The sequence below is a fragment of the Chlamydotis macqueenii genome, chromosome 18 (assembly GCF_036417535.1).
Source record: "Chlamydotis macqueenii isolate bChlMac1 chromosome 18, bChlMac1.mat, whole genome shotgun sequence".
NCBI classification, from domain to species: Eukaryota; Metazoa; Chordata; class Aves; order Otidiformes; family Otididae; genus Chlamydotis; species Chlamydotis macqueenii.
Genome location: NC_141573.1, coordinates 364,162 through 384,318, shown reverse-complemented (window position 1 = coordinate 384,318; position 20,157 = coordinate 364,162). Strand labels below are relative to the sequence as shown.

General features: G+C 41.6%; 1 protein-coding gene across 1 annotated transcript in view; it reads left to right on the top strand.

The window, feature by feature from the left end:
* ASPSCR1 (ASPSCR1 tether for SLC2A4, UBX domain containing) overlaps positions 1–19,027 on the top strand; it is a 48,493-nt gene extending 29,466 nt beyond the window's left edge. The window contains exons 13-16 of the mRNA XM_086762622.1: positions 15,041–15,092; positions 15,817–15,886; positions 16,213–16,400; positions 17,883–19,027. Coding sequence (XP_086618748.1) covers positions 15,041–15,092; positions 15,817–15,886; positions 16,213–16,400; positions 17,883–17,896 — 324 coding nt within the window. The 3' untranslated portion in view covers positions 17,897–19,027. The remainder of the gene's footprint in view (positions 1–15,040; positions 15,093–15,816; positions 15,887–16,212; positions 16,401–17,882) is intronic.
* The last annotated feature ends 1,130 nt before the right edge of the window (positions 19,028–20,157 follow it).

The following is a 20,157-nucleotide window of genomic DNA, read 5'->3' as shown; positions in this document are numbered from 1 at the left end:
TGTCCCTGCCCCCTGCAATACCCCTTTATTTTCTCTTTTTCAGCATACATCTCATGTTTCTCTGGACGTCTTCTGAAACGTAACTTGTTCAGTGAAGCACCGCAGAAATAATTAGATCTCCTCATCTTTGAATCAGAAACTTTATGGCAGGAGTTCTGTTTAATTTGCTGTATTAAAGCCTTTGTTCTGTACCTGGCACCATTACTTGTGCTTGTTACGTGGATGGCAATTTCCCAGTTTCCTAGTTGTGATATTTACAGTGGAATTCATTGCTTGCGGCACCTCCTAAAACACATAAAAATGTGTTAAATTAGTGGTCTGTAAAGACTTCAAGGTGCCTTACAGCCCAGTCTCGTAGACTCCTTTAGAAATCACAACGTGATGCAGAACCTGGTCAGTTTTAATGTCAAGCATCTTCAGTTGGTAGTGGCTTTCCTGAGACTGGAGTGCTTGCTGTGTCACAGGACAAAGGTGCAAAGCCTTCATGTTGGTACAGAACTGTGACTGTTCAAGATATGGTTCTGGAAAGCTGAAAATTTAAGGAATGTTATTTCTCATTTCTCACTTTCTCTGTGTAAACACAAAATAAGAATAACATCTTGTTAAGATAAAGGGGTGGCAAATCCAAAGTTGATTTAAGAATTTTTTTCCATGCAACATGTAATCACAGTGTACTCTATTTAAACTGTAATTGCAAAGTGGTTTTGTTGAGAATTTGGCCGTAATAAAAGAAAAATCAATTTTTAAAGCATAATCTAAGTATACAGAATCATTACAGTTATTTTTCAAATGTGGAAAGCAAGTAAAATAATACTTAAAATATTTTTAGGGATTGAAACATGATGTTATGAAAAGATTATCATCACATTACTTAATGTGATGACTTGGCGTTTTCTTAACCAGCTGGCTCAGTTGTAGGTAAATGCAGTGATGCATGTGTGGGAAAAAAGACTTTGAACTTCACATGCGTCTCAGTGAGCTCTTGGGTTGATTGTTACTGCTCTGGAGCAAACTCTTAAGGAGATGAAATCATCAGCTCATTACTGAATAGCAGTCAGAACGGAAACGACCTCCTTCCCAAAATCCAAAGCATTCAGAACGGAATAGATAACAAAATAAAGAACATCACTGTGTCATTATATGAAACCAGGGTTTGCTTGCATCTTGAGTTGTGTGTAGGTGCAGATGATAATGATGAAGGTGCAGAGAAGTGGAATGAGGATCATCAGAGATCTGGAATGGCTCCTGCGTAAAGAAAGACTAATAGGCTAGGACATGTCAGTCTGCAAAATAAGTGACTGGGAAAGAAATAACATATCAAGGAGAAGCTGGGAGGGGTTGCTTTCTTATTCTCTCCAGTACAAGAGTGAGTGGCATCAAGTGAGGCGAGCAGAAGCTAGAATAGATGGAAGAAGATAACTATTCATGCAACAGAAAACTGAAGTGTGAAATTCCTTGTGACAGGGTGCTGTGTACTAAAAGTACATATTGATTCAAAGGAAACGTAGACAAGTTCAAGGAAGATATCTACCGAGAGTCTCTCTTAATCCGTAGGCGCCGTCTCAGGAAGCGTCTGAACTGAAAATCATTGCTAGCTAATGGTATTAGGGGAAAGTATGAGATACAAGCAAAGAGCAAGGATGCTCTGTGCACCGGTGGGTGGGTGTTCCCCACTGCTAGGGACAGGTACTGGCTGGACGGAGCGGGCTCTCGGCCTGCGTACTGCTGTCCCTGCGTCCCTGTGTATTGCTGGGGGTGGCCTGGCTAGGCGACCGTGGCAGCTTAACTGACCCAACAGCGATTCCTGTATTGACTCAACTACGCTACAGTTTGAATACTGATGGGATAATACACATGAAACAGTGCTCAGAATTTCATAGCAGAGGATTTAAACTGGCGTATATTCCTTGTTTTTTAATATTCTGGAGTAATTAAGCCTTTGTGAATTTACTGCTTGTTAAGTGTTTAAGTCTTTTTCAGCTTTATGATTTCGTTAGTAGAACTGTTTCGTATATAATTCTCCCCGTTTTAAGGAGAAAAAGAAAAAAAAAAAACAAGCTGTATGAGCCTTAGTATTCCAGGGAAAACAGCTGATAGTATCAGTGGAATTTGTTAGATTTTCCTTTGCTGTGTGACATCCTCTGTAGCGTTTCATGTCTATGAAAAAAAGATGCAAAGTATAAGCAACTCGTTGGTGAGGTGGTGTGTTCTTCTCTACAGTGCGGGTGATGATGTGACACGTACAGGTAATGGAGAATGAATGTGTGAAACAGTAAGGGCTCTGCAAACTCAGTCTAACCAGGTGTCCTGTAGAAGCTTTTTTTTGCATACTAATTTTTATTATTTCTCAAGATGTTTGTTGTTTTAAAGGCACTTTTATCTGAGTAACGTAGACAGGGGATGTGTAGCTGCTGGTTACAGCTGAGTCAGCTGAAGAGGCTGCTGCCTCGGTTCTCCCATCTGTCACCTGGGCTGCTGTTTATTTCATTCCACTTGAGATGGATAATGGACATTTGCAGGCTCGGGTCTCTCGACTGAAGTGTATTAGAGTCTCATAAGCTGCAAATCCAAGTGGTTGTTAATATCTTGTGTCACTCCCACTTAGAAGGGTTTGCTGATGCAGCTGTGCTGCTGGGTCCAAGCGAACTTCTTCTGCAGGAGACCTTACTAAAGTCCATGGTGAGTTTAAAGAACTCACTTTTGAGTTCTGCATTTTTAAACCTTCTGCAATTGAGTATATAAACTTTGCAAAGTTTGTACTTGTAGTGCAGCTTGTCCCCTTAGCCAGTCTGGTGCGGAAACCTCAGGTGGTTGGAAATGTGTATGCAGCTATAGGTATTTAACTTTCTAGATTTTTTTCACCATGCACATTCACTGTGACATTTCAAAATGTTATTGTTTTCAAAAGTTTATTCCCAGAATTGGGAAAACACATCCAGTTCATCACATATGACTTGCAAAAATCAGTTGATGGTGAAAGGAGCAGGCCCAAGCATTTTTGTAATCACATGGGTTTTTTTTTCCCTTTAAAAAAAAAAAGTTTAAAAAAAATCACATTATATTCAGGGAAGCTTTAGCTTTGACTGTTGGGCCCTAGGGCATTGGAAATGAGTGCACGGTTTGACTCAAGTGCTTGAGGCTGGCACCAGAGCAGAGGTTTAGCAATAAGGGAAGACGTGTGTTACTGGATTGGCAAGAAGCAGCAGGAGAGTTGGTTTGTTTGAGGAGCAAAGAAAGTCATGTGTGTTCAGGGTGACGTGTGAGAAGGGAGAAGGCAGCAAGGGGCTGAGGTAGCTTGGAAGGATAAAACGGGGTGAAGAGAGGGAGCAGAAAGAGATGTGTGCCTAGATGGATTTTGGTTCCACTGTCCATTTAGAGTTTTAGATTTTGAGGCAGTGGCTTCTGCGCTGCCAGGAATGTGCGCCAAGGGAAGGTCACGTGAGCTTGTACACTAAAGCCTTGAAGTTGTTAGATGCAGTTGAGTGTAAAATGGCTGTTACCTAAAATGAGTTTGCAGACTGGAAGAGCTGTGTTTAATGCCAGTGGCCACATAGCCCGTGTCCCTTGCCTGGGACCCTTCAGCCCTTTCAGGTCATGGTCTGTTATGGCAGGAGTGGTTCTCTGTGTTTATAAACATTTTATTTGGATGAAGCATCAAACAGGAAAAAACAATTCCTGCCGAGAACTTGTCATACCATTCTGGTTACCCATACTGCTTGTCAGAGACCACAGTGCTCTGACTGACGAGGATGGTCCTCTATCTTGGCGTAGGTCGGCTGCTTCTGGGTGAAGCTTTGCGCCTCATTACCGCTGTAGATCCTTTTTCATCTTTAACTTTCGCCTTGAGTCAGTGAAGGCCTCATGCCATAATGTCTTCTGCTTGGATAGGCTTTCCCTTTTTCTGCTGCAGATCTGAGTGCTTGGCAGCGGCTGAAGAGGGCTTTCTTCTCTCGGAAGAAATGGGTGCGGAAGTTGCTCTGGCTTTCGTGTCCCTGGCAACTGTGTTATTGTTGGATGCCCTTCTTATAGGCGGCTGTTACTAATCCGGCTGCTTTGCCTGAGCCTCAGTGCTCTCAGTAGAAATGATACTGGCTCAGACCAGGAGCAAGAGAGGTGATATTTCTGGTGTTGGGCCAGGTGGGACAGTGCGGGGGACAGGATTTGCTCACCACTTCTTACTTGCTCTCTAGTATTGCCTTCCAAACTATGAGATCCTCAGTCTGGGAAGAAGTTTGTGCGGGTCAGTATTCACACTTGCCGTGGGGCTGAGGGCTGCAGAGCAGGCTGCAGTGCTTGGTCCTGCGCTGGATGGGGTTAGGCTCTGTATGGGTGGGTTAGGTGAAGACTTTTCCCCTTCCAGGCATGATGTGGTCTGTGGAAGGGAAACCTTTTGTACTTTAGCCAAAGCTCCCTGTCTGTTCCCATTATCTGGAAGGAAAGAGATTAAAAGACAGCTGCTCTGTAAAGATAGAAGGCATATGACTAAGATATTTTGTAAAATATGTGGCTTTTGGGCTAGGGAAAGAAGAGCTTTTATGCTGGGGTGACCTTGCAGTACTCAGCATCCCTGTAGTGTGAGACCTTGTTGTGGAAAAATGCTGTGTTTTGGTACATAGGATGCAAATGTGAATGAAGGGCTGTGGAGCATATGCGGTTCCTTTGGATGTTGTAGGGCACAGGGAGCACAGGTAAAGTAAGGGGACAGCTAATTTTCCAAGCTTTTTTGTGGTGTTTTTTTTTTTTTTTTTTTTTGGAGGATATGTGAAAGGTTGAGGAGGGATATTGTCTTTATCAGCAGTACAGCTCTTTAAGGATGTCAGGTTGTATTGTGTAACCGCCAAGATCCACACCTTTTGCTCCAAGTGCTCTGTGTCAGCAGTGTTGGCAGTAGCCCGCTGGCGTGCTTTGCATCTGATGTAGCTCCCTTGCAAGGATGCCTACACATAACCTGGCACTTGATTTTGGTGGGATATATCTCAGATGACTAGAAACCTATGTTTCTGTTCAAAACAGGTCTTCCAAAACAGGTACTACTGTGTTGTGTCTAGCCTTCCTGGATTTTTTTTCAACACTTAACTTTCATATTATTAGGCTGTTCACTCGTTCATACGCATCTTATCTGAGCAGAAGATAACATACCAAAATAGAGGTAGACTGTAGGTGCTTCCTAGAACACCTCTGTAGTGTGTATTTGTTTCAGGAATAAAGTGACTTTCAGAGGAAGCAAAGGCAGTCATAAGGAAGATGATCTCAGTGATAACTGTGAGCTATAGTTGAAATTGTGTGAGCCTTAAAATTCCTAACTTGCAAACATGAGGTTTTGTCTAATTACCCAGTTTAATAAATGCTTTTTTTTTTTTTTTTTTTTTTTAATGTGGTTTATTTTCCTTTTGCTCTTTGGGACTTCTTAGATTCTTGTTCCCTAAATATGACGAGTAAAGGAATAGAGGTTAGCTTAAGGCTTCTGCACAGTCTGTTCGTGGTTTTCTAGGTTGCCTCATGTCTTCTCAAAATACATAACAGTGCTATGTCTAAACCTAGGTGGACTGTTATTATTTTTAAGTAGGACTGTGGCAGAGAGGCATCCAATTATTTATTCCCTTCAGTTTAGTCATAGGCTACTTAATTGCCTTCTGTTGTCTCCTTTCTGTGAGAAACGCCTTGTTACATAGGGAGTTCTAGCAGCATCCTCCAAGGATATGGGAATTCTCTTGATGTACTTCAAAAGGATTTTCTAGAAACTTATGGTCTCTGCTGAGACTGTCAGAGACAGCCTGCAGAGTGTTCTGGACATTAACCACTGCCAGCCTGGATTTTTAGGAACTTACTGTCATGGACACTGCATGATTTCTGATGGTATCACAACCCCACGCTCTACTAGCGTAGAGGGTAGAGTTGCTGCTTCTGTGATACGACTGGGAGTTGGTTGGTTGGGTTTACTTATCCAGTGTTGGACGTGAATCGTGGAGTTGCACCTAGCTTTCCCAGGTGTTAGGTCAGCAGTGGGTTATCCTCCACTCTATCCACCACTCCTTAGTGCTGTCTGTAAGAAAAAGTGGATGATGTCTGAGGCAGTAATGTGAGCATATTTGAATATTCAAATATTTATAAATTACTGAAATTTGTGCTGAAGACAGTAAGAGGAGTCACTGCAGATATTGGAGTTCCGTATTATCAACACTTCTGCTCTCTCCCCACCCTCTCGCTCTGCTCACGCTGGTGAGATTGGAACCACATTCTTTAAATCTGATCACTTACAATGGAGGGGGAACCTTTACACTGCAAGCAAAACCAGGGAAAAAAAAGACAAATATTGTCAACTTGTTTGCTAAGATACTTGGGCTGAAGTAACTGTCTGAAGTGAATTCTCCCAAAATATGTGTGCATTTGCAGTCTAGTGAGCACACAGATTGGCACCAACGTGGAGATTTTGGAACCCGTAAAGACTTCAAGGCATTGCTTTCATTTTTTGTTATTGCTGTTTTTGCTGGCTGCCTTATCCTCGTGTCCCTTGAAGTGTTTTATAATGTTCTACTCTCCAGAACTGGGCAACTGCAGGCTTCCCTGCTGTAGCACTTGGCTTTGAGTTCCTTACAGCTCTAGTTGCTTGTTTGTATTTTTCTAGGCTAGCTGAGCTTTTCAGAGTTGCTTTTTCCCTTCTTTCTCCTCCCAGAAACAGGCACTTGTGTAGTGCATATCTGAGGTGCGTTAGTGGAAAAAGTCATTGATTGCTGAGTTGATAATAGGAAGAGTTAGCAGAAGGTAAGCATATCAGCCACTGGAAAAGTCAAGGCAGCAAAGAGGACAGGAGGCCATCGTCTGTCTTCAGAGGAGCTAAAGGAATCCACAGGCTTCCACATAAATATTTAGATCTTCTAATCAGATCTTGGAGTACACTGAGCGTTTCCTCTGGCATGTACCGTGGGGCAGAAATCCAGAGGAGCTGTTTGTTCCTTTCTTTGCCTTTGGTTCTGTTTCCATATCCTATTTGTTAATGCCAGTTTGGGTAGTACGTCTGGCATGCTTATTCAGTGAAGCCAACTACGAATTGAGCAGTGTGAAGTCTTCTCTGCTTTTGGCAAGAGTCTGAATGCAATTTCAGAAAAAATTACTTCATCAGAGTCAGTCTGTCGGAGGTATTTCCAGTGGCAGGCCTCACAGCTATTCCACTCACTAGCAAAGAAAATTGGAATTAACAGTGAAATTCATCCAGCCCAGAGGATGCCATTCACCTTCATATAGGAAGTCTTAGCTCTTTACTTATTCATTCAGGATTTTCTCATCTGACTAGATTTTGGTAGCAATCTTACCTCTTGTTTGTCTTGTGAGGTCTGTTAACCGTGCTTGCAAAGACTGTCCGTGCTTGCTTCTTACGCTGACTTTGGGTAAGGCTAGGCGCTTCAATCCAAATGAGGGCCTGCCTTGTATGATGGAGTTTAGGGTGGAAATTCTGCCAAAAATGTTCTCTCTTCTACTGTTAATTTCAGAGGCCAGGTCTTTCTGATCTCAGTTCAAAGGCTCAATGAATGCTCTTTATACCTGGATTCCTTCTTAAGTAGCCTTCTCAAAATAGTGCTTTAAAAATCTTATCTTTGCCTTATGAATTTTAAAGGCCCGCTGCTCTAGCTGGATCAGACCTCCTCCGTACTGGGTGCAGAATATCCATCTCCTTTGGCAGTTGCAGTCCACATTGAGCAGCTTTGTTCTCAGGTTATAAACACAAACCACTTAGCCAGTTTGCCCCTTTCACCATGACTGTAGTGTTTATTTCTGTTTCAGCGATGCTTTGCAGTCTTGCTGGAGAAGCTTTTGATCCACTGGCTTTCCGGTTGAAGTTTTCCAAGAGCAAGTTTATGTGTTTGGGGTGTGTGTACTATGCAGTATTTCATGTTGGTAGCTTGGGTTTCTCCTTCCATGCGCGTGTTCCTTTGAAGTGCTTATTTTCTTATTCATCTTTTAACATCAAACTAACAGCAGACCTGTGGCACTCTAATCTTTTCAGATCGTGTAACGGAAAGAATGCTTCTCATTCTGGCAGCTGCAAGTTCCTCTTAGGCAGCAGTCTCTGCCTGGTCTGAAGGCATCACTCTGTCAGTGAACAGAATAACTGCATAGTAGTAACGTATGTTTTTTGCAATAAGCTGTTCTAGGATTTTTTGAATGTGTCTGGAGATACCTAGTGAAGAAGGAAGTATTGAGACGTTAGTTGGAGAGGGTTCTGCGTGAAATCTTGTGTGTACTCTAGAGAAGTAATTACTAAAACGTGATAAAACAAAGCAGAAATCTTCCTCTTGTGTATCGCGGCTGGATTCACAGGGGAATGTTGTTCTAGTGTAGATATTTTTATAATGGAATGCAAGATTCAGTAGCCCCAGTATAGCACTCTGCAGCCGTGATACCCTGTTGTAATAAACCATGCACACCACTATGGTATCTGAGAAGCTGCACTCTGCTTGTCTGAAATAAAACTTTCCAGTTACTTAGCTACACAGTTTCAGACCAAAAGCGGCTTTGTGAGTAACAGGCTGGTCTTCAGGTTTCAGAAATGGAAAGTGTTCACTTAAACTTCTGCAACTGTAACTAAGTAAATTGATGAAGCTGTGTTATTTAGATCTTTGTAAAATCTGAGAAGTTGGTCATCTGGAATGATAGTCCTTAAATGGGGAGAACAGTAAGCAGGACATTGGCTTCCTCCTCTTCCCTCACCAGTTACTTTCTGATCCCTTCAGAAGAAGGCTATCATGTGATTGAGGCCTTGGATGGGACTCTGGAGACTTTCATACTTAGTTCCAATTTCTGCTACCGCCATCCTGTGTGACCTTGACTAAGTTTTTTAACCTCTTTAGGGTTTACTTTTTCATCAGTATAAAAAAAAAAATAAATAAAAACCCCAAAGTCTCATACTTTCTTGCATTTTTATTTATATTGCATATTGCCATTCATTACGTACATGTAACGGCACAATGGGACACCATTTTCAATTGGATTTCTGGTTGCTGTTGCAGTAAAAATAATAACCTAACTGTGTCTTGTAAATATGCCTTGCACACTGTGATTTGAACATTATAATTTGATAGATTAATAGCATCTATTTTCCCCTGTCAGAATGGCGTTGTGTCTTTGACTGGAAATCAAAGCAGCAAGGCTGAGAAATGCTGGGTAGCTGAGTACAGTGACTAGCTGTTGACTCATTCGTATTGCGGATAACTGAATGCCCTTTTTTGAATATTTGTTTCAAACAGCCTATCATTCTTTTGGTCAATCTGACAGACTCAGTTTGATTCTAAGAGGTTCTAAATCTGTTTGATTCACAGATATTCTGGTAAGAATCCTATGCAGCGAGGTTAACAACAGCAGAGTTCTTTTAGAGATGTTGATATATGCATTAGAACAACTGCAGATGAGGAAATACCAGCTGACTCGAGAATATAGTTTTCAGGTAATAGTCTGCCCAGTGTTTGATCCTTGCGTTCTTAGCAGTGTTAGAGAATACTGAAGGCTCCAACTTTGGGTTTGTACAGTTTTCCTGGACTGCAGCTACTGAAGCCTTCTCATCTTTATGCCAAGACATTCCTTGGCCAGTGGGATCATTCCACTGGCTGGGGTGGTTTTTTTTTGTTTTGTTTTGATTTTTTTTTTTTTTTATGTGAAATTGGTGCTGATTTAAATACTTTTGTGTTACAAAAAAATCTCAGGGTTATGTCCTGCCAGTGACTGGCTGGAGAATTCCTGGGGTGATTGGTGAGATGTAGCTACCTGCCTTCTGTACTGAACCCTCAGCAGTGCTGAAACTGGGATGGTACCTGAGAATTCTGCACAACGGAAGCTAGACAAAGGGTTGCATGAATGAGCCAGTAGTCTATTTGCATTGAAGAAAAAGAACTTATTGGATGTAAATTTGGCAAGAGAGGACTCTGTGTTGGCTGACCCCTAGGAGAGGTTAGGGATGCGGGGAAGTGAGCCATGGGAAGGAGGCTGTGTTCTGTATACTTGCGAGCTGCTATCTAGTTCCTTGAAGTTTCTTTCAGTTAAAAGATTTTGAACTGAAATGTTTGGACTGATGTTTTGCCAGCAGTGGGAAATGGGTTGTCGAGGTGGATCCTGAAACTTAGAACTATGGTTATTTGTCAACCTGTGAGTAAATAGAGTAGAGGTTTATACTGGGGCGTATTCAGTCTGTGTGTTTGTGTGGTTGAGTGTGTCTATCTAGCTCTTGGTCTATGTTTCTCACTCTCTTTTTCTCTTTGTGCCTCATGCAGGCCCTGCCATGAATTTTCTCTGACCCCTTGGGGCCATTCCCACATGAAGCTTTGATGTGTGTGCCCAGAGCTTGATTGACAAGGAAGTTTCGGTGGCGGCAGCGGGGAAACGAAGAGAAAAGGGCAGGGCTTTGAACTAAAGGGCTTTGAGCTCTGAGATGCTGTGCTTACTTATCTCCTTCAGAATGTTAATTATTTACCAAGATAATTGGTCGGGAGGGGAAAAAAAGAGAGGGGAGGTTATTAAAAAATTCCAACACTAACACACTACAAAAACCTCATTTTCCAACTTGCAGCTGGCATGAAAAGGATGTTGTGTGTAAAAGGGCTTGAGTGTATGTGTGTTGGGAGGGGGCCCTTTTTAAGGCACCCGTTTCCTAAATAGAGGGATCCCTTCAGACGAATGCAGCGGAAACATCAAAGCTCTTGCAAGAGTTTTCTCTGGGGTTTCTAAACTGTGTCTGGTACTTCTTAATTAAAAAAGTTTATGGAGAGCTGTCTTTGTGACTGAAGCAGGCAACCTTAGGCCTTGTTGATTGAGGAATTAAATGTTAAAGACCTAATAAATAATGATTTCTGCTAAAATGTTTGTTCAAGGATGTGAAGATGCCTGGCCACTTCAGCAGGAGCTGAGACTTGGAGTAGACTGATGAATGTCTCCTGCTTCAGTCTAACGTGATGTAGGCCGTACTGTATGTGAAAGTTTCCTGCAGCCTTTGGAGTACTGTCCAGAAATGTGCAATTTCACATACTCGTTTGAAGTTTGTAATCAGGAGGATAGGTGAAGTGGTTTCACTTTGCCTCCAGTTAATGCAGTTTTATTAGTCTCAGGTGGCAATCCACGGACTCCTCCATGAAGATGAGGGTTCCTTTGAGCGCTGGTAATCGCTGTGCTGGGTCGGGTCCGAGGACCATCATTCCAGCATTCTGACTGGGCTGATGGTAGCAACAGAGTTTCAAGAAAACTCAAGAGCAGGCAGCCTGCCCTGCGCAATTCCTCAGTATGCATTAATGATAGGAAGAGGGGCAGTTGCTTTTATTTATTTATTTATTTATTTATTTATTTATTTATTTATTTATTGGATCAAGGTGAGGAATTTAGTGTTATTGTTTGGCAGGGTAAATGTAGACCATTCATCAACACTTTGTGTATGGTTTCTGGCTATGACAGTATTTACCTCTTTTAAAGTACGATTATTTGGTTTCTTTACCTGTCTCTTACTATAAGGCCTTCTGAAAGCTTAAAATAATTGTTTTGTCTCGTTTTTCTTTATGTAGTATTACAATGACATGTTAATTCTCATAATATTTTTCTTTCAGAATCCTTACTGGTACAGCTGGTTGCATAGCGTATTAATCTTCTGCATATCACCTTCAAACCCTTTTAAAAATACAAGCCTGTGCTTGCAGCTGTGTCTGTGTTTAGCACGAAGCTTAATGTAATCATAGAATCATGTAGCAGTTTGGGTTGGAAGGGACCTTTAACAGCCCTTCAAAGCCCATCTGTTCCAACCCTCCTGCAAGAAGCAAGGACATCTCCAACCAGATCAGGTTGCTCAGAGCCCCGTCCAACCTGGCCTGGAATGTTTCCAGGGATGGGGCATCCACCGCCTCATTGGGCAACCTGGGCCAGTGTTCTACCACCCTCAGTGTAAAAAATTCCTTGCTTCTGTCTAGTCTAAATCTTCCTCCTTGTGTAAAACCATTACCCCTCGCCCTATCACAACAGGCTGTGGTAAATATTTTTAAATCTCTTACTCTGCAGTCCCTTGAGAACACTTGGATGTGCCACCTGGACATGGTGATGTAATGCTTTTTAATGCATCTCTTAGTTCCAGTACCAGTACTTAGTTCCAGTACCTGTTTTTCTACTGGTTCAGTTCTTTGAGGTTGTGGTGTCGTACTGTAATCACTGTACGTGGCAGAGCAAGCTTCATAGGTAGGTACCCTCCTGACTTACCTGCAGTTGCTTTTGTGATTCCTTGCTTGAACCAGTGGGACTTGAGTCCTGTTTTACAGTTTCTCTGGTGCCCAGCGAAGGATCAAGAGATAATTAAGGGACCAATGCATCTGACATATGGGGAGAGGCAGAGAGAGCTGCGGTTGTTAAGCCTGGAAAAGAGAAGGCTCCGCGCGGGTCTTGTCAGTAGAGTCTCTGTCCTTGTTGATACTCAGAACCCAACTGAACATCATGGTCCTGAGAAACCTGCTCTAGCTGACCCCTCTCAGGGCAGGGGGATTTGGACGAGCCAATCTTCAGACGCTCTTTCCAACCTATCCTTAACTATTGAGTGGTTCTGTGGTGGCAATGACATTGCAAGGTATTTCTGCCCATTTTAGCTGCTCAGCCTTACCCAGGTTGTACTTTGTTACAGATCGAGAACAAAGTTACGCTTCTCCAGGTCTCCCTGATGATGAAACCGATCCAAAGAAGGCATTGAAATTCTCTTCTTTAATTGGATTCCTTAATCTTAATAGTTGGTGGCCCAGTCAATTATTTTAGGAAGTTCCTTTATCTGAAACTCTTGTTGTAACTTTTTGTTGTTTTAATCCTTGAATTGTATTTTAGTTCTCTGAATTTTCTTCCCTGCCCCCATTCTGCTGGTTCATTCCTTGTTATTGACCTCAGAAGTATTAGCTACCAGAGTTGAAAGATCTTTGTTGTTTTAATTATGGGTAGATGACAACATTTGCTAGTTTGCTTTAATGCTTACTTTCCTGCTTGTGTTTTTTAGTTAGGGCTGCACAGCATTTCTGAAACTCCATTTTTTCCAAGTAATGTTTATTCAACAGCTAAAGGTTTTACTTCCATTTCCTTTGACTTCCACGTCTTGAGTCAGCATGCTTAATTTTGGTAACTCGGTCTTGCAAAATACAGTGTTTGTGTTAATTGTTCCTATGTTTTCATTTCTTATGGTGTTAAATTTTATTACATTGTGATCACTGTTTCTTATTAGCCTGAATCTGGTTCTATATATTACTTAGGGCTAATTGAAAAGAATTTATTATCTTGTATGTTTACAATTACTCATTCAGTGGGTTATCATTTGAACTATTGACAAATTACTTCTCAATCGTATAATGTCATTTAATATGTTAGTAGGTTGAAATTCATTCGTATTTTGTATTGAATTTTATTCAGTAACTTGTCAGAATCTTCATCGTTTTGATTTGCTGCTATTTAGAATTAGAGAGAAGCAGGTGAACTGCAGCAGGCTGGATACTATCTGGTGCATTACATTTGAGTAACCTGAGAGACATCAGTTGCCATCTCGTTCTTCATGTGTATATGCTCTTGATAAGGTATATACCTGAAAATGGGGGAAACTGAAGTATAAAGCAGTGTGGTAAATTTCTGAACAGGTTAAATTAGGAACCAGGCCTGCTGACTAGAATTGTAGACATTTCCAGTCTTTCATTTCTCTTCTTTTCTTTTTTCCTTCTTCCCCCCGCTGCTCCCCCCTAACCTGCAGAGAGTGTCTCTTCCCTGTGGAGTGGTAGTTAATGGTAGAGTGGCAGAAGTTGACTCTGGCTTTCTTGCACTTCTGGGTTGCAGGAGGAGGAGTTTGTTATCTTAGATTATGAGCTAATGGGAACTCTGTTTAATGTGTGTTTTGTGAGTGCATTTGACCAGAAATTGCTTCTTATTGCGGAGTACTGAAGAGGTAGGCGAAAAGATAAGATTCAAGGTAATGTGGTGCATACTTTTCTGGTGCCATTCCCAGCAAGACTGGCAGTGTCTCCCAGCTTTCCTCTGATGTCGTCAGCCAGGGCACTGTGGCACTGTCCTCTTATCATTGGTCTTTCTATATGGAGACAGTACTTAGGAGATCACAGACTCAATAAATTTACATACTTTAATTTACTTTCACTTGAGTCACTTCTTCATGACTTATATGTGGGAGTTTTTTTTTTAAGGTATGCCACACAGTGTAATTAAAGGACACGCTAAATGAATTATGAATTGGCTGACTGACATCTCAAATAATAGTTGGAGAGGAATTGTTGAAAAACACAGATCGCTTATGCTGGTGTGTTGCTGGAATTAGTTCTGGCCATGCTGTTCATTATTTTTGTCTGGTTTGGAGGTAGATACATAAATACAAAATAATCCTTAACATTTGAAGATGAAATAAAGATCATCACACTGATAAATGCAGACATGAAAAAGGCAGTCCTCGAGTTATCTAGGTCACATAATGAGCTAAATAGATTAAAAGTTTGAATATGGCAGTTATTCTGACAAGTAGGAACTAGGGATTCAGGCTGGATTTATAAAAGGATATACTGCATCCTGGAAAGCTGTTGAAACTATACAAATTCCAACTAGAGACAGCATATAAGCATTATAGAATAATCTAGAATAGGTTTATGAAGGCATAGCTGGATTTTCCTTCTCTTACCATCAGCCACTCAGGTCTCGGAAGATTCTTAATCATGCTCATGTTACCTGCTCAGCATTGGAGAATGTGGGTGAAATATAATGGCCTGAGATACAGGGACAGAGGAAAACAAATGACAGCTCATCGGCGAAATGAGCACTTGCTGTACGGGTCTCATCATCTGTGTAGTAGAATAGATCATAGAATTTTGCTTCATGTCTTACTCTGAGTCCCTGTGCTCTACACAATTTTTAGCCTTTTCTGAATTATAGATGGTTCAGTGACCTCAGCTTAAACTCTGTGAATATGTCCATCGCTGTCTAACCTGTCTCTGGTGTTCACAGTGGACTGTGAAAGCATCTACGATCAGTGATCTCTTTGTTTCCCCTTTTGCTGCAGGCTAAACTGTTTCCAACTGCTGTCATTCATTTTGGATCTGAGGAGCACAGAGGTGAGTGAATTTCCTCTCTTCTTCAGCTGGCTGTGTAGCTCCTATAGTAGATCCAGAAGAATGACATCCTTACGTTCAGAGTTGTTCTGACAAAAGGCAATGCAGTCCTCGAGAATGGTGGTGAATGTTCCCATTCCGAATGGCTGAAGCTCCTCAGAGCTAGCTTGGTCAGTTAGCTCGAGCACAAATGGAAATGTAGTACCTTTCTTACGAGATTTGTTAGCCTATTTGTAATGCCTGTAGTAGGCATTATCTGCTGTGGGGACAAGAATGATTGAACGACGACTCTGTAGAAGGAAATTCCATTGTTCAAAATGTTAACTAGACAAGTGACTATGAAAAACAGTTTTACAGACTTCCTTATTGTAGAGGACTGGCTGGAGATGGGAGAACAGATCTGAATCTTTGATTGACACCTCTGGTTTAGGCTTAGAATCTCTATTTCTCCCAGAGATTAAAGCACACTCTGGCTTTGCAGAAAAGTTTGTGAGATGCAGTGAGCACAGACAGAAAATATCAAGATCTTGAGGTTCGAATGATGAAATAGGGCACCTTGAGTTGTGAAAGAAACTGTCATAATTTGTGTCTTCTGTCAGTTGGGGGAAGGTGATGAAGATTTACTATAGTGTACAGCAGGTATTTGCTGAGCCGAGAGCTACATGATTCTGTGGTGCTTGATGTCTCTATATTACCAAACAAGTGTTTGGGTTTCATTTTTAAGCAGATTGTTACCTGAAATCGGACCTGCTCAGCTCTGCAGTTTCCCCTTCTGAAGCTGATTTATTAGTAGCCAGGTACGTTGGGACTGAATGGAGTTGCAAATGGGTGAGTATTTCAGGGATAGGAAGCATGAAACGAACCCATCTTACTACAAAGAAATGTGCTTTGAAGATACTAGGACTGCATTTTCTCCTGAAACAGTCATACTGTCATTCTTGACATCATAGCTTTGTAAGTCCTCCTTTCCAAAGTAAGATTTCAGTGACTCATTCAAGTAAATCCTAGGGCTTTTAGCAAGAAAAAGAGGAGCCTTTTCAATCTAACTGTAAAGGTGGTGGTGGTACAGGGGGCTATTATGAAAAAATGAGACTTACTTCTACGTACTTCTTTTCTTCCTCAGATATTTGTCCAAATCATTAGTTCCTTCTGCTTCGTCATCTTTAGAATCAACAGTTCCATCCTTATCTGAACCAGAAGTGGAAAGTGACAAAAAGACCAGTGAGCAGCCAGAACCAGCAAGTGTGCGTGAAGCTACACAGGTGTTGAGAAGGGCCCCTGGGAAAATACCCAAATGGCTGAAGCTGCCAGGTATCATGAAATCATCCTCTGTGCCAAACGTGTTGGATGTTGACAGTGTTCTTGAAGATGTCAACATAAGGCTTGCAGGTTCAATGCTTGTAAATCACAAATCAGTTTGTGACTTAAACCTCAGCTTTTACTGGGGAAGTGTCTGAGTGCGGGCTCTGTGCAGTGTGGAGTCTGATGTCTAATCCATACGCTTTCAGCATTCTTAACTAAGTTCTGGGCGTAATGTGTTGAGTTCTTAACTATGCTAGTGTAGTTCAAATACTAATAGGCATGAAATTCTATGTACCAAGGGCCTATGTCATCTGTTAAATCTCTATCATTATTTTTCCATTGCTGGTATAGTCTGGTTTAGTACTTTCCTTTCTCTTGATTTTTTTTGTTGTTGTTGTTGTTGGTCTTTCTGTTTTTGATGTTCACTGCAAAACAGTAGTGGTTTTTCATAGTTAAGATTGCAACCAAGTTTCCATTATGAATTTTTTCTTGGTTTATCCTGTCAGAAAACTCCAGCCTTGTTTTTAGTCCCAGAAGCAATAGATTATGTGTGATTTTATATGAGAATTTTTACAAAATATTAGGTAACTAGAAGAAGGATTCCTGAATTAAACAATTGGCAATATTAGCTTTTTGATGCACTGGCAGAGAAGAGGAGGAGAGGAGGAAAAAAAAAAAAACCAGACAGACATTCAATCAACTCCCTTAATGGCAATAAAACTAGGAAGAATTATATGGAATTCCCTGGCTAATAGTGCCAAATGTTAACTTCTTGAATGAGAATTTTAGTATTTGATTCCGGAAGATACTATGGGGCCATCAGCTCCAGCAAGCGTAGCATAAGGTGTGAAATGGTTGCTGGAAGGCTGCAAACAGTGGGTTGGTGTGTTTCCCTGCTGTAGCTGGTCTGTTTTAGACTAGTACTGGGATACTGATGCAGATCATGTGGGAAACAGTATGTTTACTGTTTCCCATTTCCAGTATGCTTGAAGCATTCCACTTAAAAGTAGAACTTTCTTTCTTTCCCAAGTAAAGATCATCTGGATAAGGTATGAAATAACATCTTGCTAACCTGTGCAGGTAACCCATTAACAGCTGGTATGAAAGGTTAATAACATGCTCTAACATGCATGTTAATAACATAGAACCATAAAACAGTTTGGGTTGGAGGGGACCCTTTAAGGTCCAACCACCCTGCCAGGAGCAGGGACATCTCCAACCAGATCAGGTTGCTCAGAGCCTCATCCAGCCTGGCCTGGAATGTTTCCAAGGACAAGGCATCCACCACCATGTAGAATGAAGTTCCCTGCTCCGGAAGTTATGATGTATTCACCATTCCATCTCCCCTGAGAAGTGCTCCTACGTGCTACCCAACTGTCGCCTGAGCACAGCAGTATATAGAACCCTCAGCAACCAGACTGTGTTACTGAGAAACAAAACAGTACAAATTGCATGGTTAAATGTTTTAATGCTCTTATGTTTATTTTGTAGGTGGGAAGAGATGAAACATTCTGGGCTGCTGGATCAGCGAGCAGTCAGCTGTGCCTCTTTCCTGATGAACTTACTCAGAATGTGTGAGAAATTGTTGGTGGCCCTGGAGAGAGCTAATCTGTATGAACATTACTTACAAATAGAAAATTGCTATTTCAGATGCCAGTTTCACCTTTTGGAGGAGTGGAAGGCCTGTTTGTGGTCTTTGTGACTACAGAAGCAAGGTTAGAGGTTAAACTTAAGGTTTCTTGCCTGCAAATAATATGAATAGAGAATTAAGGGGGAAGTAATTCCTATATAATTTCTGCAAAGGACTTTGTTTCTATCTGTATTTTTAAATTCAGATCTTCCCAGTTCTACTATCAGAGATAACTTGAGCCTAGCTGCCTGAATTCTACAGCAAGATACAGACTGATACAGTTTTACCTATAGTTAAGTGCTGCCTAGAACAAGACTTTTATCTGCTTCTTGCTGGCTGAGGTCACTGCTGTTGCTAATTCTGGGCATAGATGGCTGGCAGGTGAGTGAAGAGGATGCACGTAGGTCACTTAAAACTGTTCGGGTAGGCTTTTGCTGTGAACATCTTGGTCTGCTGCATTTGTATTCTTTTCAGTTGCCAGAATCTTGTTGACAAAGAATACAGATATCTGTTAATGGAATGCATGTGGAGTTTGTTTCTGCCCCAAGCTCTGGGTTTTATTTTCACTACAGATAATTAACATCAGTAATTACAGTTAGGGTGAGGAAAAAAAAAGCAGTAAAAGGGTCTCTTCATCTGATCTTCGATCTATGGATTTCTCTGGTCTGAATGTTTCCACAGCAGAGTAGCTGTTCTCTGCAGTGCAGTTAGTGTACAGAGGGAAGCACTAGTCCAGATCTTTGCCTCCTGCAGATGTTGTATGGAGATGAATATTGTTGGCTAGAATTGCGCTTATACTGGAGATGAGCTCTATAGTGCCACAGTAGCCATGGTGCTGTGTTTTATTTGAAGTCTTCTCTGTGGATCAGTGATTCATATTGGACAGCTGGGGTTCCATATTATGGTAATAACTTGTTTTCCATTTTCCATGTATAGACAATTGTTCCCTGAACTATGTGTGCATCTGCACAATTTGTAGATGTAATAAAGCAGAGTGGCCATAGGAGGCCTTTTTGTCGGTCTCTTTGATAATATGTTTCTTCCTCCAGTACTCAGTTTCTCTGTCAGCTCACAGGAACCTGCTCCCTTTTCAATGGGCCTGTCATGCCTCATTCCCTTCCTCCCCCCTTTTTTTTTTTTTTTCCCCCCCAGCAAAGCAAAACAGAGCTTTGTACCATCTGAATGAACTTCAAAGTGGCTAGAAAGGGCACCCAGGGTTCCTGGCACTTGTCATTGTCTCCCAGCCTGGCCAACATTTCCCTTCAGGTCTAATTACTTCCAAATGTTCCCAGATGCTTTGAAGAAACTCAGAGGGAGGGGGAGGCATGAAAGAAAGGTGGAAGAGGAAAAAGGAGACTCAAAAGTGGAGGGAGCAGAATGCTTTAGCAAAAATGTTGGTTGATTTCTTATCTGACACCAAAACATAAACGGGGAATGTGTGCGGCCGCGGGCAGCGGGCAATGCAAGGGCACTAGGTACAGCTGCTGCTCTAAATTCTTATTGTGGAAAGCAAGCCCTTCTGGCACTTGACAGGCTATAAAAGTCATACTACAGCAAAACAAAAAACATAAAAATAATGTTAAAGTTTATTACTCTAGTGGATTAAGTGTGGGCTGAGCCTACATTCCATGGGACTATCTGTATCTTGGTTCAGGTCCTATGTCAGGCTTACTCATTTCTCAAAAGTCAGAGGTAGACTAGCTCCAGCTGCTTTGCTGAATTTATGCAGGATATATTGGGGGCAACTAATAGCCATAGCTAATGATAGGTGATGATACACTTGAGCTGGTGTTTTTGATTCACAGGGTTAGAATGAACAGAAGCAGTCTGGTTGGTAGGAAGTTGTAGTGTGCTGTCAGATGTGTTAGTCTTATTTTTTTAAGAGCACAGGCAACATTAAATAACTATTTTGATTCCACCAGTTTCACAAAGAGCTAGCACCATAACTATCACCTGCAAGTACCCGATATCAGAAAAGAGAAGAAAAAACTTAGGGACACAAGCAGCAATGTAATTATTACTGGGGCAGTTTCATGGGTTAAGTACAGGGGTGAGGATTAGGAGACTTCATATTGCCGGCTATGTGCGTTACCTCAGTTCTGCCCATGCTTGTCCCTTGTGCAACTCAGCCATGCA